Source organism: Bos grunniens, chromosome 5, assembly GCF_055505025.1.
Source record: "Bos grunniens cultivar Pamir isolate PY7600 chromosome 5, Bosgru_T2T1.0, whole genome shotgun sequence".
In the NCBI taxonomy this organism is placed as follows: domain Eukaryota; kingdom Metazoa; phylum Chordata; class Mammalia; order Artiodactyla; family Bovidae; genus Bos; species Bos grunniens.
In genome coordinates, this window is record NC_141169.1 from 30,571,975 (window position 1) to 30,593,589 (window position 21,615).

General features: G+C 46.2%; 1 protein-coding gene across 3 annotated transcripts in view; it reads left to right on the forward strand.

The window, feature by feature from the left end:
- Positions 1-3,884: 3,884 nt before the first annotated feature.
- Positions 3,885-21,615, forward strand: part of RACGAP1 (Rac GTPase activating protein 1) — a 37,202-nt gene continuing 19,471 nt past the window's right edge. For 2 of the 3 annotated variants that reach the window (XM_086399547.1, XM_086399548.1), the window contains exon 1: positions 15,490-15,559. Coding sequence is in view for 1 of the 3 variants with exons in the window: in XM_086399546.1 (XP_086255672.1) it covers positions 3,991-4,043 (53 nt within the window). In the remaining 2 variants the exon portion in view is untranslated. Of the gene's footprint in view, positions 4,044-15,489; positions 15,560-21,615 lie in introns of those variants that run through there. The other variant, XM_086399546.1, reaches the window with a different exon arrangement.

The following is a 21,615-nucleotide window of genomic DNA, read 5'->3' on the forward strand; positions in this document are numbered from 1 at the left end:
CACCCTGCCCCCCTCCCAGGCCCAGCCAGGCCGATACCCAGTGAGATCCAGGAGCCCAAGAGGAACTGAGCTTGGAAGCAGATTCTCCTCCGGTGGAGACCATAGATGAGACCACAACCCATGCTAACACCTTGACTGTGTTCTTGTGAGAGACTTGGAGCCAGAGGCACTGAGCTAAAACCATGCTCAGATTCCTGACCCACAGAAACTATGAGATAATAAATGTGTGTTGTTTGAGTTGTTAAGTTTTGTGAGTAATCTGTTATGCACTGATAATTAGTACAGCCTCTGTCACCATCATTAACCACCATTACTACCATCGTCATTAAACTCATGTTATCAATATCACCACCCGAAGCCACCATGCTCTCAAACTCACCACCATGGCTGTCATCACAGTCATGACCCCTGTCACCATCATCCCCACATCTATTTTTTTTTAATTAATTAATTTTTAAATTTTTTGGCCACACTGCATGGCATGCAGTATCTTAAGTTCCCTGACCGGGGATCGAACCCATGCTCCCTGCAGTGGAAGCACAGAGTCTTAACCAGTGGGCTTCCAGGGAAGTTCTCCCACTTCTACCTTCAACTCAAATGTGAATTCTGTCATAAGAACTCTCACCACAATCATCACCTTCAGCTACAATAGTCTTTCTAACACCCACTATGTACCAGACTCTAGGCAAGCCCCAAGATTACAAAGAAATAGGAGACACAATCTGTGTCTTCAGAGAATCTGTTGGGGTCTCTCTCGGGGAAATCAGGACGCATTCATAAAAAGAGCCTAGTAAGTCAAGGAAGTCGATGCTTATTGCCACTTTGGGTGGTAGGAAAGCCTTCATGGAGGAGGAGGCCCTAAAGTGAAGCTTCAGAGGATGGTGGCCGGATAGGCAGAGGGGAAGGAGACAGGAACCAGCCTGATGTGTCCGGTGGAAAATGACGCGAGGAGATCTGGCCAGAGGGGAAGACCAAGCAGAGGAGGAAGAGGGGGGGAACGAGGTTGGAATCAGAAAAGAAGCACATGGATTTCTAATGCATTTGTGCAGGCCTCTACACTTTCCAAAGCATTCTCTGTGCTCAGTTGGTTTAGAAGAGCCATACTCTTAAAAATCTGCCCCATTTCCAGGCTTCCAAGGTGGAGCAGTGGTAAAGAATCTGCCTGCCAATGCAGGAGACATAAGAGACTCAGGTTCGATCCATGGGCAGGAAAAATCCTCTGGAAGAGGAAATGACAACCTGCTCCAGTATACTTGCCTGGAGAATTCCATAGACAGAGTAGCCCGGTGGGCTACAGTCCGTGGGCTTGCGACTGAGCACAACACAACCAACAACCTTCAGCCAGGGGGAGGCAGGCCTGAGGCTGAAGCCTCCAGCCTTCTGCTCCAGCAGGAGGCAGTGTGAGTGATGGGACCCAGTCAACCTGAGTCACAGTTCCTCCCAGTGAATACCAATAGGCAAGTTATTCTCTGTCAGTTACGCCTGCCTCTCAGGCTGTTGCGTAGACCAGACGTCATACGAAAAACACTGCATGTGACTCCAGGCAGCCTAAAAATAAAATGTTATGTCCATCCCCTAGTCTCCCTGCCTCGTACCTTGTCCATCACCTGGAGATTGGACAGCAGCTGTGTCAGTCCCGTCCAGGCAGACCACACAGCAGTTTTTCTACTGGTGCAGGGTGACAGAGCAGAAAGAACACTGCTCTAGGGGCTGGAGAGGACACTCTCCAGAACACTGCTCTAGTGTGCCACACTGCACAGCTTCAGGGGGCACCATTCACATGTGGACGCAAGGATAGGAGGATTTAGGGAGTAGATACTATTGACCAACTGCGCCTAAAATCTCCCCCTCCTGGGACTTCCTTGGTAGTCCATGGTTAAGACTCTGAGCCTCCACTCCAGGGGCACAGGTTTGATCCCTAGTTGGAAAACTAAGATCCCACATATGGCAGGGCACAGCCAAAAAATTAAAATAAAATCTCCCCCCTCCTGAATGTCTTTCATGACTGGTCCAGGACATTCAGCGCCTCAGCTCAAGCCTGTTTGACCAAGAAATCCCCTGATCCACCTTGCCAGAGGGCTTCCCTGATGGCTCAGACAGTAAAGAATCCGCCTGCAGTGTGGGAGACCTGGATTCGATCTCTGGGTTGGGAATTTCCCCTGGAGAAGGGCACAGCCACCCACTCCAGTTTTCTGGCCCAGAGAATTCCATGGGCAGAGCAGCCCAGCAGGCTACAGACCATAGGGTCCCAAAGAGTCGGACATGAGTGAGTGATTTTCACCGTCACTGTCACTTTGCCAGAGAGACTACACGCTCTACCCACTGGGGAGGGCAGGGTCCAGAGCCAGGATTCTAGGGCAGGAAAGAAACATCTAGAGCTTCTGGATGAAGCTCAGGTCCATTTTTCAGCCAAAAAACATACCACGAATTCCATATAAACAAGATTATGCAACTATTTACAGATTTCATATGACCAATGCCCTGGGACATAGCTGTGCTGTGCTTAGCCGCTCAGTCGTGTCTGACTCTTTGTGGCCTCATAGACTGTAGCTCACCAAGCTCCTCTGTCCCTGGGATTCTCCAGAATACTGGAGTAGGTTGTCATGCCCTCCTCCAGGGGATCTTCCCAACCCAGGGATTGAACCTAGGTCTCCCACATTATAGGTGGATTCTTTACCATCTGAGCCATCAGGGAAACCCAGGACATAGCTAGGTTTTGTTATTTGCTTCACTTTCACTTTCTAGATGAATAAATGGGAGCTCAGAGAGGTGAGGGGCTTCCTAGGTGGCGCTAGTGGTAAAGAACCCACTTGCCAATGCAAGAGACATAAAAGACACAGGTCAATCCCTGGGTTGGGAAGATCCCCTGGAGGAGGGCATGGCAAGCCACTCCAATATTCTTGCCTGGAAAATCCCCATGGACAGAGGAGCCTGGTGGGCTACAATCTATGGGATCATAAAGAGTCAGACTGAAGTGACTAAGCATGCACGCACAGAGAGGTTAAGTGATGTTGCCCAACACCACTGAAGCCATGAATGGCTGAGTGACCTCAGGATGTCAAAGGTCATGTTGTCCTCCAGCCCCACCCTGCTCAGAGATGCTTAGCAACTCGCAGGAAGCCTTTCAGTTTGGAAGGATACAATAGGGGGGTTAGAACCTAGGCCTCCTCTCCAGCCCCTAGAGCAGTGTTCTTTCTGCTCCATCACCCTGCACCAGTAGAAAAACTGCTGTGGGGAAGCAAGTTTGGCAGTGGAAAAGGAGAAATGATGGTTGGGGAGAGAGGAGGGAGCTGGAACCCAGCGGGTGACTGTGGAGGATGGGGTCAATACTGAGATGGGAGGGCTGGGGCACCCGGGCCTGTCGTTGGCTGGGGCTGGGACCAGCCTTCCCCACTCCATCAGGCCTGGGGCTGCAGGCTGCCAGTGTTCCTCCATCAAGACCCCCGGAGAGCCTGAAATCAAATACTCCTCCTCCCCTGTTCAGGCAGTCTTATTGCCACTGACAGCAAATGTATTGCTCTAATCTTTTCTCATTTCACCAGGATGGGCTCCATTCTGACCTCCCTCCCGGCCTTGAAGCCTTCCTGAGGCAGGGGGGAGGCACTGAGATGGGAGGCGCTGGGGCTGGGCTGTAAGGGAACAGTTGCAGTGATGGCAGATTTGATATGCCTTGTCTCTGGAAGGCGGAAAAAGGCTAGAAAATTTGGAGATCTCTGTGGGGGACCCATGATGAAGGGTCCCCTGTGAAAGCAGATGGGAAAGGCTTGGTGGGCAATGAAGAACCAGGGCCTGGAGCCCCAGGGAAACAGACTTCTGCAGAGCAGACAAGCCTGGGCATGTGTGTTTGTGTATGTGTTGGAGCCAAAATTGTAAGCTTGGGAGATGGTCCTGACAAGATGGGGCAAGGCAGGGTTTGTCCACGCCCTCCAGAGTGACTGACCCACCCTGTCCATCCTCTGTCCACTCTGCTGCCCAAGAAGCCTCGCCGGTATGAAGCCCCCGTGCTCCCCTGGCTGCCTCTCTTTCTGGTCTTCGCTGCTTAGGTGAGCACTCAGGTTCTGTGGTTGTTGTTCCGTTGCCAAGTCGTGTCCGACACTTCGCAACCCCAAGGATTGCAGCACGCCTTCCTATCCTTCATTATCTCCTGGGGTTTGCCCAAGTTCACATCCACTGAATCGGTGATGCCCTCCAACCATGCTTGGCAACCTCAAAAAGGCTTCGTGGGAGGCCTGGGGGTCTGGGAGGGCAGGAGGAGCGGCTCTTGAGAGACACTCAGCCTGGGGGTCAGGGCTGGTGTCTAGAGCCCAGGAAGAGGGGCAGGGGTCGGGTAGGGCAAAGGGACGACTATGGGAAGGAATCTGCTGCTCTGAGCTTTTGAGGGCTGTGAGAAAGGAACAGCTGGTGAGTGGAGCTTGGCAGGGAGGAGAAGTTGGGGGAGTGAGGCAATGTTCTGGCCCTGGGTCTTTCATTTGCTTGGCTAAAATCAAGCCTGAGCTTGTGTGTGTGTGCCTGTCTGTCCCAGGGCAGGGCAGAGCCCCTGTGTTGCGTCATGGGGAGCGCCTGTCTGAGTGCACCTTCAGGTTAAGCTGGAAAGTTTTCTGGATCCTGACAGTCTATGAGTGTGACAGGGCCTCAGCCTTGGGGGTATATTGTGTGGAAATCCACTTCTCTCTTCAAAGTTCTCTGGCCCTTGCCAGGGAGAAACTTCTGATTGGACAGCCTGAGCTGGGTCAGAGCTCTGCCCGGGGTTCAGCAGGGCTGGGGTGGGGTGGGCGAGGGGCTGAAAGTGGAGGAGGGTGCTGGCCTCTATCCCGTCTGGCAGTGAGCTGCTGCTGCTTACTGCCGGGTGAGGCAGCCCACATCTCAGCAAAGGTCTTCTCATAATTACTCCTTTTTTCAGACAAAATCTCTGCCTGAACTGCCCTTCTGCTCCTCTCTTACTGTTCCCCAACTCCTTCAGAAAGGAGTCCCTGCCTCCCCAGATCTCCATCTGTTCCCCACACTCCGGAGGTTCATGCCAAGACCACTCCCTCGGGATGGCCATCTGTGCCTTGTTGGTACCTTTTTTTTCCTCCTCCTTTCCTTGTCTGAAGATAGCTGAAGTGGAATGTGAGAACTTTCCTATGAGCCAGGCCAGGAACTGGAGCTCCGGGTCTAACGAGAAGGGAGTGACTGAGATGTATGCAATATGCTGGGTCCCCTCTGGGTCCCTTACCTCCCTCAGATCTGTACATCTCCCTTACAGAGCCTTATGTGTAACATGTCTTCGTTATTGTCTCTAGACACAGGACTGGAACCTGGGTGGTATCCTCTCCCAGTTTGGAACCGCTTTCTCACCCCGTTTCCACGTCGTTTCCAGGATGCAGCGCCCCCTAGTGGCCTAAAATCCCTTCCCTTTTGTAGCTTTGCAGGACGGCCGCTCAACTCCAAAGGATTTCCAAACTTTTTCATTCCAAAACACTTCCAAGACCTTGACATGTTATTAGTGTTGTTTTGTTTTGTTTTTTTGGGGAGCGGTCATGATGCACGGCTTGCGAGATGTTAATTTCCAACGGGGGCTGAACCCAGTTCCTTGGCAGTGAAAGTGCTGAGTCCTAAACATTGGACTGACAGGGAATTCCAGCAGTTGTATTTTTGATATCTGTTGATTGAGAAAGCACCATAATGACTGAGTTCTGGATCTCATCATTAAAACTCATTTGCATTTTATTCATCCCCCAGCAATCATACAGTTACACATAGTCAATCAGTTACACACAGATGGGTTACTCATAGTCTTTATGGCGCCACAGGATAAATCTCCTGTGATTATTCCAAGGCCTCTAAATTTGGGAACCATGGATTTAAACCACTCCTTATGTCACTGATGCGGAGACAGGCCTGGAGAGCAGAAGAGGTCTGTTTAAATTCGGTTGCACCAGAATTTGAATTCAGGGTAGATATGTGCCACAGGGACTGCCAGTTTCAGTCCTATAGGGGCCTAACTGGAAGAAGGCAATGGCACCCCACTCCAGTACTGTTGCCCGGAAAATCCCATGGATGGAGGAGCCTGGTGGGCTGCAGTCCATGGGGTCGCTAAGAGTCAGACACGACTAAGTGACTTCACTTTCACTTTCCACTTTCATGCATTGGAGAAGGAAATGGCAACCCACTCCAGTGTTCTTGCCTGGAGAATCCCATGGACAGAGAAGCCTGGTAAGCTGCAGTCTATGGGGTCGCACAGAGTTGGACACGACTGAAGCGACTTGGCAGGGGCCTAACTAGGGAGGAAGCTGCAGGTAGAAGGTTGGGTGATGGGCAGGAGAGCAAGACCGTCCCCAAGAAGTGCCGAGAGCGCACCCCATCTTCCTTCTGTTCAGAGCAGGTAAAACAAGCCTAGAAGGGTTGCAAAAGGGACCCAGGGGAAGGAGAGAGCAAAGGAACAGAGAATAAGCAGAGATGACAGTCTGCTCTGCTTCCAGCACTTCCCCAATTTACCCAAACTGCGCAGACTTCAGACAAGTCTTTTCACTTCTCTGAGACTCACCTTTGTCGTCTGTAAAATGGGAGGGAACTAGCAGTTTAACTTTCCCCTCTCTGTGGGAATAATACTTTGCTTGTCCCATAGGACTGTTCAGAGAATCTAATGAAATGTGTGTGAAAGTTCCCCAGCAACAGCTGGGGAAGAGAACTTTGAATACATGATCTCCTTTTTAAACCTTAAATCAACAGATAGTAGAAGTTGAACAGAGATGGAGAGAGCCCAGATCTGATTCCAGGCCTGACTCTAAGAACTGGCTCTTGACTTAACTTTCAGGGTTAAAAATTAGTAGTGTTGCTACCTGTTACAGTTTACATGAATCTCTGGCCTTTTTTCAGAACCAGCTACTTTCCTCTTCCTTTTCTCAGCCTGTCTCCCTACAGTTCCAGCCACCTTGAACTCAGAGTAGCTGAGCATCCTTTGAATGAAGTATGGGCAGGCAGTAGGGCTTGCTGGGTCAGCTGAGCTGGGCACAATGAGAAGGGAAGTATACTAGTGTTGGTGGGAGAGGGGATGGGGGGCAGTACAAGGTAAAAGTGAAAAGTGAAAGTGAAGTCGCTCAGTTCAGTTCAGTTCAGTTCAGTTGCTCAGTCAGTCGTGTCTGACTCTTTGTGACCCCATGAATCGCAGCACGCCAGGCCTCCCTGTCCATCACCAACTCCCGGAGTTCACTCAGACTCACATCCATCGAGTCAGTGATGCCATCCAGCCATCTCATCCTCTGTCGTCCCCTTCTCCTCCTGCCCCTAATCCCTCCCAGCATCAGAGTCTTTTCCAATGAGTCAACTCTTCCCATGAGGTGGCCAAAGTACTGGAGTTTCAGCTTTAGCATCATTCCTTCCAAAGAAATCCCAGGGCTGATCTCCTTCAGAATGGACTGGTTGGATCTCCTTGCAGTCCAAGGGACTCTCAAGAGTCTTCTCCAACACCACGGTTCAAAAGCATCAATTCTTTGGCACTCAGCCTTCTTCACAGTCCAAGTCTCACATCCATACATGACCACAGGAAAAACCATAGCCTTGACTAGACGAACATTTGTTGGCAAAGTAATGTCTCTGCTTTTGAATATGCTATCTAGGTTGGTCATAACTTTCCTTCCAAGGAGTAAGCGTCTTTTAATTTCATGGCTGCAGTCACCATCTGCAGTGATTTTGGAGCCCAGAAAAATAAAGTCTGACACCGTTTCCACTGTTTCCCCATCTATTTCCCATGAAGTGATGGGACCAGATGCCATGATCTGCATTTTCTGATGTTGAGCTTTAAGCCAACTTTTTCACTCTCCTCTTTCACTTTCATCAAGAGGCTTTTTAGTTCCTCTTCACTTTCTGCCATAAGAGTGGTGTCATCTGCATATCTGAGGTTATTGATATCTCTCCCGGCAATCTTGATTCCAGCTTGTGTTTCTTCCAGTCTTCTTGCATTTCTCATGACGTACTCTGCATAGAAGTTAAATAAGCAGGGTGACAATATACAGCCTTGACGTAGTCCTTTTCCTATTTGGAACCAGTCTGTTGTTCCATGTCCAATTCTAACTGTTGCTTCCTGACCTGCATATAGATTTCTCAAGAGGCAGGTCAGGTGGTCTGGTATTCCCATCTCTTGAAGAATTTTCCATAGTTTATTGTGATCCATACAGTCAAAGGCTTTGGCATAGTCAATAAAGCAGAAATAGATGTTTTTCTGGAACTCTCTTGCTTTTCCCATGATCCAGCGGATGTTGGCAATTTGATCTCTGGTTCCTCTGCCTTTTCTAAAACCAGCTTGAACATCAGGAAGTTCACGGTTCACATATTGCTGAAGCCTGGCTTGGAGAATTTTGAGCATTACTTTACTAGCATGTGAGATGAGTGCAATTGAAGTCGCTCAGTCCTATTCAACTCTTTGTGACCCTAAGGACTGTAGCCTACCAGGCTCCTCTTTCCATGGGATTTTCCAGTGGGTCTCAAACTTGTTTGCACATCAGAATCACTTGGGAAGTTTTTAGAAAATTCCCTAGTCTCACTCTTCATGATTCTAGGCCTTGGACACATATTTTGGATTCTCATGACCAGCTGGGCAGGAAAGGGGTGGTGAGGCTACTTTACTTTCTTGGGGGTAGCCATTCAACAGCAATTCTAGAGCACTGGGTTCTCAGTGAAGTCACCCCATCAGTAGCATCAGCATCACCTGGAAATGCATTAGAAATGCAAGTCCTCAGGCCCTACCAAAGACTTAATGACCAGAAACTCTAACCGTGGGCCCAGCAACCTGTTTCAACAAGAACCCTTGAGGGGATTCTGATGCATACTTGACAACCCCTGGTCTAGAGGAGGAACCTACTGAAGGTCAGGCACGTGGAAGTGCTGTGGTCTTGGCTTTTAAGGAGGCTGGAATTTAGCAGAAAGAAGTTCAGGACCTCAATAAATGCATCTCTTCCCCTAGGCAAGGGTCTAAGGAACCTGAGCACCTGGGAGAGGCACAGATGTGTTTCTATAAGGGGACTTGGTTGTATTAGAGTCTGATTTAATTCAATACATTATTCATTGTGAGAGGGTGATTCCTAGGCATGGGGCAGGAAAAACATGGGTTTGGGAAGATTTGTTTTGTTTTCAGTGAGAGGGAGGTCATCAGAAGAGAGAAAGGAAAAACAAAAGACAGGGAGACACAAAGTAATAAGAACTAAAACTTATGTGGAGCCCTTACTATATGCCAGGCACTGTGCTAAGAGTTTTGCAAACACTGTCTCATTTAATCCTCCCAACAGCCCTTTAAACTATAATTATCACTCCCATTTAATGCATAGAGAAATGGAGGCACAGACAAGTCAAGCTGCCCATAGAAGCAGACCTTGAACCAGGGCCAAAATAACTCCTGAGCCCATGCATTTTACCAATATGCTTTGGTGCCTCTCTTAGAGAACAAGAAGAAGTTCTCACTTGCCATTTGCTAAAAAAAAAAAAAAACTCTTCAATGGCTCACTAGTGCCTGGAGAATTAAACTTATCTTATACGGCTTGGTATTCAAGGTCTCTTATTCTGTGATACCAAAATTCCCTCCAGCCTTTACCACCCCCTATCAAGATTCTTGCACTTCCGCCACGCTGGATTAATTTCTCCATCTTCTCTGAACATTTCTGACTACTTCACTTCCCAGTCCCCTCCCCGTTGGGATCCTATCCATTCCTCGAGCTCAACTCAAATGCCTCTTCCTCCCTGATTCCCAGCCAGAAGAGGGCTTGCTCCCCCGCCCCGAACCCCTGGGGACACACTCCGCATCTCCGTACTCTGCGCCGTGTGTAGGGCGCAGTACACCGTACACGTAAGTACACGTAAGTGCTCCACACGTGCTGGTGTAATTGACAAAGGGAACAGTGATTCTCGAATGGAGGTAGGGAGTAAGACCTGTAGAGATGGTGAGCAAATGAGAAGGAATTGGGAGATAAAAGCCGAAATGGGGAGAGGATGAAGACAAACACTGGGCGGCAACCAGACGGCCCGCCGCCAGGGCCGCGTCTCCTCCAGCCCCGCCCGGCCTTCCCATCCCCCCCACCCCGCTACTGCCCAGCGACCGACGGTGCCGGCTCCCCGGTCGCTACTTCTGGGCAGGCGGCCCGCCCGACTCGAGGTGGGGCGCCGGGGTGGCGGGGCCGCGCGCTCGACCGGCCATCCGCGTCCTCGCATTAGCATAAATCCCATTAGCGGCTCCGGCGCGCCGCGGCGGCCGGGGGAGCGGGTAGGGCGAGGGCGGGCGTAACGGTGCTAATGCATCCTTCGACGGCGCGGTACAGCAGGCAGAGGCCCTTCTACAACTATTACCTCGCTGGTTCCTCCAAATCACCCGGTGCGTGGGGCTCTCCCAATGCGAGAGATTAAATAACCAGGCCAACATCTCGCCTCTAATAAGTGGCAGGGCCGGGAATCGAATCTGTGCTTTCTGGCATCAGTTCTCATGCTTTTCCCATCACAGCTCCAGGATGCCTCCCTACCCAGAGAACTACAGTTTGAGAAGAAAGGGGTTTAAAACATCCCTACACACACACACACACACACACACACACACACACACACACACATATGCACACACACACACATTTTCAAGGGCTGGTGTAGCAGGGAAGGGGGTTGAATGGAATGGGAGGGGTGTGGTGGTGCTTTGGGGGAAGGGAGGAATGGGGGTGTCAGTATCACCAACCCTCACCCATCATTTGGGACACAGAGTTTGGATGGTGGGGTGGAATGCTCCCACTGTCTTATTGAATGCACCTCTGCTCCCTCACATGACTATTTATTGGAGCTGCAAAAGCAAGAGATTATAGCAGTAAATTAGAGGAGTACAATCTCTGTTCTCTGGACGTTTATGGTCTTGTGGGTAAAATCAGGAATATTTGCTGGGCACTCACTGTGTGCCAGAAACTGTGCAAAGTGTTTTATATGGACAGCTCACTTATCTATGAAATAGGTATTATTATGATTTCCATTCCTAGACAAGTGAGCAAAGGCACAGATGGCTTCTAAAAGTCCATATAGTTGGTGACTAGAAGAACCAGGAAGATGAAAAAGATGAGCTGACCTGTGGGAGTAAGTCGTTCTAGGGAAGCTTATAGGGAAAGGCATGGCTCTAGGCCTCGGAGACCTCCCTGAGCAAGGCAGAAAACATCTCAGCTGCTGCAAAGGATTAGGAAAATTTAGCCAGGTGAAGAGGCTGTGGCGGTGGGAAAGAGGAGCTGGAAATGCCAGACGGTCACGAAATGCAGCTCTAAGGGCAAGCCAGGGCCAGGTTAGGAGAGCCTTGTTAAGGATTTTGGTCTTTATTGAGGAGGAAGTTGAAGTCATTAATGGTTTTAAACAAGAGAGAAGCATGATTAGAATTACATTCTTAAAAGATCATTCAGGGTGTAAAAAATGCAAGTGAAGGGTAACCAGATTCACTGATGGCTTGGACAACTGAGTTGGGATTAAGGTGGAGAAGGTAGGAAGAAGTGGATACATACAAAGAGATACTTAAGAACTGCGCTGAAGTAGGACTTCTCTGGTAGTCCAGTGGTTAAGAATCCACCTGCCGATGCAGGGGACACAGGTTTGATCCCTGGCCTGAGAAGATTCCACATGCCATGGGGTGATGAATCTCACAGGCCACTGCTACTGGAGTCCCTGTGCTCTAGAAACCCCGAAAGTGGCAACTCCTGAGCCCGCGTGCCCTAGAGCCTGCACTCTGCCACCACAATGAGAAGCCTGGGCACCAGCAAGTAAGACCCAGCGCAGCCAAGTGATAAAAGAAAAAAATAAAAGAATATTTTTTTAAAAAAGACTTGTTTTAAGTAATTGGATAAGGGGTGAAGGGGAGAAGGGGAGAACTGAGTCATTGTACATCCCCTTCTCTCCCTCAACCCCTAATCATTTAATAAATCCATTTCATTTCATGAATATCTTTGCCACCTGTCCCCTCCTTTCCATTCCCACTGCCACTTGTCTAATTCAGCTTGTGTCCTCTCCCTAACAATGAAGCAAGTCTTTCTACTTTCAGATTTTCCCCTCTCTAAACAAACCTCCATGCCATTTGAGCATGGTGGTTGTGGTTTAGTCACTAAGTCATGTCCAAGGCTTGCGACCCTATGAACTGTAGCCTGCCACATTCCTCTGTCCATGACATTTTCTGGGCAAGAATACTGGAGTGAGTTTCCATTTCCTTCTCCAGGGGATCTTCCCAACCCAGGTTTCCTGCACTGCAGGCAGTCTCCTGCGTTGCAGGTGGATTCTTTACTACTGAGCCATCAGGGAAGCCCCCATTTGAGCACATGACCTATGTAAAATGCAAGCATAATCAGAGTCAACCCAGGCCCTATTATCTTGTCATTGTGTCAATTATAGGATAAAGTCCCATCCCTTCCTAGTCTGGTCATTCTTTGCTAGCGTACATTACATGTGTCAAAGCTATGGTTTTTCCAGTAGTCATGTATGGATGTGAGAGTTGGACTATAAAGAAACCTGAGTGCCGAAGAATTGATGCTTTTTGAACTGTGGTGTTGGAGAAGACTCTTGAGAGTCCCTTTGACTGCAAGGAGATCCAACCAGTCCATCCTAAAAGGAAATCAACCCTGAATATTCATTGGGAGGACTGAAGCTGAAGCTCCAATACTTTGGCCACCTGATGTGAAAAGCTGACACTGGAAAAGACCCTGATGCTGGGAAAAATTGAGGGCAAGAGGAGAAGGGGATGACAGAGGATGAGATGGTTGGATGGCATCACTGTCTCAATGGACACGAGTTTGAGCAAACTCAAGGAGATAGTGATGGACAGAGAAGCCTGGCATGCTGCAATTCATGGTATCTCAAAGAGTTGGACAGGATTTAGTGACTGAACAACAACAATATTATGTGTTGTAAGGATCAGTAGAGATCTGTGCTGTGTGGTTGTAATGTAAACTCTCTTGTCTGAGGAGGCCTTACAAATAGCTGTGAAAAGAAGAGAAGCAAAAGGCAAAGGAGAAAAGGAAAGATATACCCATTTGAATGCAGAGTTCCAAAGAATAGCAAGAAGAGATAAGAAAGCCTTCCTCAGCGAACAATGCAAAGAAATAGAGGAAAACAATATAATGGGAAAGACTAGAGACCTCTTCAAGAAAATTAGAGATACCAAGGGAACATTTCATGCGAAGATGGGCACAATAAAGGACAGAAATGGTAGGGACCTAACAGAAGCAGAAGATATTAAGAAGAGGTGGCAAGAATACACAGAAGAACTATACAAAAAAGATCTTCATGACCCAGATAACCATGATGGTGTGATTACTCACCTAGAGCCAGACATCCTGGAAAGTGAAGTCAAGTGGGCCTTAGGAAGCATCACTATGAACAAAGCTAGTGGAGGTGATGGAATTTCAGTTCACCTATTTCAAATCCTAAAAGATGATGCTGTGAAAGTACTGCACTCAATATGCCAGCAAATCTGGAAAACTCAGCTGTGGCCACAGGACTGGAAAAGGTCAGTTTTCATTTCAATCCCAAAGGAAGGCAATGCCAAAGAATGTTCAAACTACTGTGCAATTGCACTCATCTCACATGCTAGCAAAGTAATGCTCAAAATTCACCAAGCCAAGCTTCAACAGCATGTGAACTGTGAACTTCCAGATGTTCAAGCTGGATTTAGAAAAGGCAGAGGAACCAGAGATCAAATTGCAACATCTGTTGGATCATTGAAAAAGCAAGAGAGTTCTGGAAAAAACATCTACTTCTGCATTTTTGACTATGCCAAAACCTTTGACTGTGTGGATCACAACAAACTGTGGAAAATTCTTAAAGAGACAGAAATACCAGACCACCTGACCTGTATCCTGAGAAATCTGTATGCAGGTCAGGAAGCAACAGTTAGAACTGGACATGGAACAACAGACTGGTTCCAAATCAGGAAAGGAGTGCATCAAGGCTGTATATTGTCACCCTGCTTATTTAACTTATATGCAGAGTACATCATGAGAAATCCTGGCTGCATGAAGTACAAGCTGGAATCAAGATTGCCAGGAGAAATATCAATAATCTCAGATATGCAGATGACACCACCCTTATGGCAGAAAGTGAAGAACTAAAGAGTCTCTTGATGAAAGTGAAAGAGGAGAGTGGCTTAAAACTCAGCATTCAGAAAACTAAGATCATGGCATCTAGTCCCATAACTTCATGGCAAATAGATGGGGAAGCAATGGAAACAGTGACAGACTTTATTTTGGGGGGGCTCCAAAATCACTGCAGATGGTGACTGCAGCCATGAAATTAAAAGACGCTTACTCCTTGGAAGAAAAGTTATGACCCATCTAGACAGCATATTAAAAAGCAGAGACATTATTTTGCCAACAAAGGTCCGCCTAGTCAAAGCTATGGTTTTTCCAGTAGTCATGTATGGATGTGAGAGTTGGACTATAAAGAAAGCTGAGCGCCGAAGAATTGATGGCCTGTCAATGGCACCCCACTCCAGTACTCTTGCCTGGAAAATCCCATGGACAGAGGAGCCTGGTACGCTGCAGTCCATGGGGTTGCGAAGAGTCGGATACGACTGAGCGACTTCACTTTCACTTTTTACCTTCATGCATTGGAGAAGGCAATGGCAACCCACTCCAGTGTTCTTGCCTGGAGAATCCCAGGGACGGCGGAGCCTGGTGGGCTGCTGTCTATGGGGTCGCACAGAGTTGGACACGACTGAAGCGACTTAGCAGCAGCAGCAGCAGCAGCAGCAGCTGGAGAAGACTCTTTGAGAGTCCCTTGGACTGCAAGGGGATCCAACCAATCCATTCTAAAGGAAATCAGTCCTGAATATTCATTGGAACGACTGATTCTGAAGCTGAAATTCCAATACTTTGGCCACCTGATGCAAACTGACTCATTTGAAAAGTCCCTGATGCTGGGAAAGATTGAAGGTGGGAGGAGAAGGGGACGACAGAGGATGAGATGGTTGGATGGCATCACCGACTCCACGGACATGAGTCTGAGTAAACTCCGGGAGTTGGTGATGGACAGGGAGGCCTGGCGAGCTGCAGTCCATGGGGTCGCAGAGTCGACTGAGGGACTGAACTGAACTGAACTGTCGGCTCAGTAAATCTTCCGAAATTCTTCCTATTGAATGGAGAGATGATCCACTTCTCAGTTAAGAATTTCCAAAAGTCCTATTTCCGGGTCTGGGGAAAACAGGCCCAGAAAAATTTGCCCTCAAAAAGTATCATTTGCCTTTAGTCAACATGGTATCTTGAATGCCTTCAAGAAAGTGTTCCGGAGGGAGTGGGGCGAAGGGAGAAAGAAAACCCCCAAAACTGTTGACCTTAGTCAAGATGGGTGCCTTTGGCCTCGCTCTATCAGAATGCGCATGCCCTCTCTTGTGTCCCCGCCCTTCTCCGTTGCCCTGGCGTGTGCGTCAGAGCGTGGGCGGGGGGAAACACCGCGGGAGGAATAAATTTCTCTGTGATTGGTTGGTGCAGGATTTCAAACCTGGCCTAGCGGCGCGGTGCTGTTCTGCCGTTGGGTGAGACGCGGAGGGAAGTAGAAGGCCGCCCGGGTGGGGCCAGGCGGACCCGAAAAGGTGGGTGTCGGGGGTTGCGAGGAGAGGTGTTTGTGGCGCTGGGTCTTTTGGGGGAGGGAGGCGTCCCCGGTGGTGAGCTGTGGCCCTCACGGGGTCGGGGTAGGGGGAGGCCGGCACCTACAGCTCCTCCTCCGCGGCCCTCCTCCGGCCGGGGGCGCGGGCGGCCTGAGCGGGCTTTACTTAGGGAGTGGGGGGTTCTTTAGTGGCGCCATGTTTTGTGGAGAGCCGGGGGCGTCTTTTTGAGATGGTGACTTCAACAGGGCAGAAGCTACCCCAAATAAATGGCTTTCACTTAAAGACAGAAAGTAGGTGGGGTAGCAAGACTTTTTCGACGGTTCTTTTCGGAGGAACAAAACTTTTTCAATGGGAAAAGCCCTGGTGTTCTAGAGGCCGAGGCGGCTTGGAGTGGAGCCCCACTTTCTAGTGGGCTGTGTGAGTCTCGGAAAATGATGACATTTGCCTTTCTCATTAAAATCTCAGCCTTAGAAACAGCAAGGCCTTACTTTATCCTTTCACATAGATCCCTGTTCATATCTAGATCCTATAGACTCATCTACAGAGGGAGTCTATAGGAGGGAGTGTATAGGATTGTGGGTTGGGTGGGAAGATAAGCTTTTTTTTTTTAAAGAAACGTCATCGTACTCTTTAATGTGGTGGGTGAGCTTTCGAGTTATTGAAAATGTTTAGGGAGCACGCCTTTCCTATAGGTTAATCATTCAACAGGCATTCAGTGCAAAATTAAGTACAAGACAGTCTTACTTGGCTTTAAATGAGCTTGCAACTTATTTGTGCTAATAGAACTTAGAAAGATAACTGTGGTGAATATAGTAGGCCTTTACACTGTTGAGAATACGTTAGTCCGGCCCTTTTAGAAAATATTTTGCACCATTTATCAAGAGTCATAAGAGATTTTTTTTACCATCTAACTTGGTACTCCAAGCCTTGGAAGTGCATTTTTAAGGAACATGGCCACTTGAAGAAAAACACTGTCCGTAGTGATGTTCAGCTTATTCGTTCATTGAATATTTTATCATCATTTGCCAAATGTCAGTTATTGTTCTAGGCACCAGAAACTCATCAGTGAGCAAAAATCTCTGCCTTCTTGGACGTTAAACTAGTGGGGAGACAAACAATAAACCAAATAAGTCAGTTAATATGTAAATATGTTAGATGTAGATAAATTTTTTTGAGCAAAGTAAAGCAGGAGTTTGGGGGGAAAGATGCAATTTGAAAGGGTGGTTAACAATGGGACAATGTTTTTTTTAATTGAAGTGTAGTTGATTGACAGTGTTGTGTTAGTTTCTGGTTACAGCAAAGTGAATCATGTTCTTTTTCATATTTTTTTCCATTATGGATTTTCTCCATTATGGATAATTACAGGTCCTGCTATACAGTACTCTTGCCTGGAAAATCCCATGGACGGAGGGGCCTGGTGGGCTGCAGTCCATGGGGTCGCTAGGAGTGGGACACTACTGAGCGACTTCACTTTGACTTTTCACTTTCATGCATTGGAGAAGGAAATGGCAACCCACTCCAGTGTTCTTGCCTGGAGAATCCCATGGATGGAGGAACCTGGTAGGCTACAGTCTATGGGGTCGCAAAGAGTCGGACACGACTGACTGACTTCACTTTCCTTTCACTTTCTTTCGTTTTTGGTTGCCATAAGTTGGTTTTCCATTTCTGTTTCATAAATAAGTTCATTTGTGCTGTATTTTAGATTTTACATATAAGCAATGTCATATGGTATTTGTCTTTTTCTGATTTCCTTCACTTAGTATGATAATCTCTAGGTCCATCCATGTTGCTGCAGATGGCATTATTTCATTCAGGGCTGAGTAGTATTCTACTGTGTGTGTGTGTGTATATACATATGTGTGTGTGTATATATTACGTGTAGTATATATATGTGTATATATATTACACACACACACACACCCGTACATGCCCCTTCTTTATCCATGCATCTGTTGATGGGCATTTAGGTCGTGTCCATGTCATAGCTATTGTAAATAGTGCTGCTGTGAACATTGGGGTGCATATATTTTTCAAACCATAGTTTTTTTCTGGATATATGCCCAGGAGTGGGATTACCAAATCATATGGCAAGTCTGTTTTTAGTTTTTCAGGACCTTCCGTACTGTTTTTTCCGTAGTGGCTGCTCCAGTTTATAATCCTGCCAACAGCGCAGGAAGGTTCCCTTTTCTCCATACCCTCTCTAGCATTTGTTATTTGCAGACTTTTTAATGATGGCCATTCTGACTTGTGTGAGGTGGTACCTCATTGTGATTTTGATATGCATTTCTCTAATAATTAGTGATGTTGAACATCTTTTCATGTGCTTTTGGGCGGCCTGTATGAGTAAATGACATTTGAATAAATACCTGAAGAAAGTGAGGGAGTGACCATATGAAAAATTCTAAGTAGAGGTAAACAGAATTACCCAAATGTTCAAGGAAGAGAACAGTTAAATAAATGTTCATCAACTTCTTGCAACTTAATGGAAACATGGTAGAAAAAAGTAAGACAATATATAAATCTATGATTGCAGTTCTATGAAATATGAGTGCATAATGGGCAAAGATTACTTAGGGAGGTGCATTGAGTTCAGGGTGGTGAGGTTTTAGTTTCACCATTAAAAAATGTTACTTTTTTTCTGAACAGAGAAAATTAACAGTATGAGGCAGCATTTTATATCTGCCAGATGAGTGTTTTAGATAATAAAGAGGTTGTTTTATACTAAAATGATTACGGAACGCTTTCCATAAGTTGATAATACTTACATTAGACCCTGAAGAATGGAACACTTTGGAATGGAAAGAATTCACAGAAGAAAAAGAATAAAAGGAGAACTTAGTATAATGAACTGGTAATGATTTTATGAAAAATAGTAATTTGTCTCGTTCTGCTTTTTTTTTTGTGGGGGGGGCGCGTACTGCACGGGCTTGTGGGATCCTAGTTCCCCCACCAGGATAGCTGGGCCCTCCACAGTGAAAGTGCAGAGCCCTAACTGCTGGACTGCCAGGGAATTCCCTCTTATTCCGTATTTTAATCTTCATTCATGTTGGACTGAAGATGTTCTGTTTACTCTTTCTGCAGTTGACTTGCTCATGAGAACATTTGTTTTCAAGATATTCCTTCTGCCTGCCAGTTGAATAGAGGCTTTGATATGGTGAAGCAAAAGCTGGACATTTGGGAAAAAGAATTGTTCTGAAATAACTTTCATATGAAAGCATTTTGTAGTATTGAGACAGTCTTAGGGGATGTTTTTCCTTGGCAGCAGAGAACTGGTATTGTTAATTTCTTGGGACTCTTCAGATTTAGTAACGTTTGTGAGAATGTTTTTCATCAAAACTCTTTCCTGAAAAACTCATTGCTTTGTCTTACAATATTTAACACTCTTGATGCATCTAAAACCTGATGTATAGGTCTCTTAATAATGTTATTTGTAGGGGGAGGAAGAAGAGGATAGAGACTTTTCCCAGGATACCCTGCAGTAAGATCTGCAATAGTCTGTTATTCTGAAGGATGATGTCTGTTCTCTTGGCTGGGTGATTGAAATTAAATTGGGGACTCAAAGCAATCACATCAAGCTGAGACTCTTTCCTGGTGATGCCAAATTGCTCCCTTAAGGATACTCACAGATTGGGAATCTGTAACATAGTGACTTCTCCACCTCTGGGGCTTCTCATCAATAACAGCTGAGATTCTCTAGCACCTTTTTGTTTAAAGTGCTCCACAAACTGATTTCCTTGCTACACACAAGGATCATTTCAGCTTTCCCAGAAGACAGCCGCCTCTGTAGTGAAAAAGTGACAGCTGTTTTACAGCTGCACAGCAATGTACTACAATATGACTTTGTTTGTGTTTCCGTTCACATTAGTGTATCTCCTAGCTATGAGCTAAATAATAAAGGGGGAGAAATAAACAAGTATTCATGAGGGTGAAGATGTGACCCAGCAGGAAAATTAACACGATTTTTAGTTGATACTGAATAGAATGAGTAAATTTTAACTTGTCAAGATATCAGGGTTAGTACTGATACAGAAAGATATTTTTGTCATCTATAAATAATTCCTTAGAGTCACTTCTATAGAACATAAATAAAAATACATAGTTCCCCAGCATACAAAGTGAAGATTATATTTTCTGGTGCTGTTTGGATTGCCCAAAGTAATTCTGTCTTAGAGGAAAAACCAGCTCTTCTCAGATGCTATGAGGCTCATGTAGAAGAGCTTGTTTAAGAGCCTAGACCATGTCAAATTTTACTGTCTCCTCCGTTTTTGATTTGAAGTCCAGCTGTGGTTTGCTAATCACTATTCTAGGATGTAACTAACAACAATCACACAAAAACAAAACCAAAAAATTTATACCCACTCTAATACCCTATAGTCTTATTGTGAGGTTTGCTTTATACAGTATAAAACTTTTATCTCCATTAATTTGTAGAATTCTTTGAGGCAAATATGGCAAGTGTTTTTGTTCCCATTTATAGATGTGTTTCAGAATTTTAAGTGACTTATCCACGGTTATACAACAGGTAAATAAAAGAACTAAAAGTTTATCCTAGGGCTTCTGTCACCTTTATTTAACTGTTTTCTTTGTTTCCATGTATATTAAACATGTTCAGGTAGAATGGAAATGCTTTTGACAATTAAATCATGTGGGGAATGTGTGTGTATTCATTCATGAGTTTGTTCTCTGGCTTCAATTTATCAAGTGTTTTTTTTTCTTTTTTTTTTTTTTAATACTGAGCCTTTGCAATTTAGTTCCAAATGTAAGGTTTCTCCTTTCAAATTTAGAGTCTAGCTGGGACATAGCTGGTGAAGTTAAAATAGAGTACAAGATGAATGTGCCACGTGAGCAAAGCAGTTGAGGAAAGATTGGGACCAGAGAGGTCAGTTGAAGTGAATGTTAATGACCTGCATGTGTTGAGGGGCTGGCTGTAACATGCATAAGAGAAGAATCCACAAAGTTCGGTGACTATATTTGTAAGAAAGGGAGTAACTTAAGGTGACTCTGAGGTTTGAAACTGAGTGACTGGGAGAATGATAAAAATAAGAAAATCAAAGTTTGATGTCAGGAGGAGGAGGACCAGGGTAGGTCAGTGGGTAGAGTAGTTGATAATATATGTGAGGGAAGGATGTTTTCAAAATCAAGCTCGGCATCCAAGTCATCCCGAATTGAGAGCTATAGGATTGAGTCGGCGGAGGGAGAGCTGAGGGCCAGAGAGAGAAATGGGGGGGCTGTCTGTAGCTATGCAATGACTCAAATGGGGTAGTTGGATACATTCAAACAGCTGTCTCCTAGGTACTAGGCATCCTGTTAGGAGAACAATGTAGATTGGGGTAGTTGTGTGAGATCACAGTTACTACGGTGAGATGTCCCCAAGTAGGTACTCTGTGTCTTTAGTCTTTTCAGGAATCAAGTTGTGTTTTCAAGAAAGTACCTCCACACAGTGCTCACTCTAGGGAGTGGTGTACACAAGAAAATAGTGAAACAAGAATAGAGGAACTTGAGAAAATAAAGAATTTCTCTTAAAGGGGACAGAGAATCAGATTGTTGTCATTTAAGTCGTAAAAGTCCTCTGATTTTTTTTTTTAATAACCAGTTTTCGGTATTCTAGTTGCACTGTCGAATTTTCCTTTTCTGCTTGTGTGCTCAGTCGTGTTTGACTCTATGCAACCCCATGGACTGTAGCCCGCCAGGCTCCTCTGTCCATGGGATTTCCCAGGCTAGAATACTGGTGGGGATTGCTATTTCCTCCTCCAGGGGAATCTTCCCAACCCAGGGATTGAATCTTTTCTGCATTCCTAGTGAAGTAGAAGTTTTTCTGTGTACTGAGCTCACTGTTGTACAATGTCAGATTATACAGATGAGGGAAGAGATGATAGACACGAATAATAACCCCATATTAAAACTGACCACCGACTTTGATTTTTATTGGGAGCCAAAGGAATTCATCATTTGAATAGGCTACTGAACGCCCTATCCCTGTTTTCTGTCCTGTAGCACAGAGATGTATTTGCCTTTTTTTGGTCATATTGTTAAAACCCATG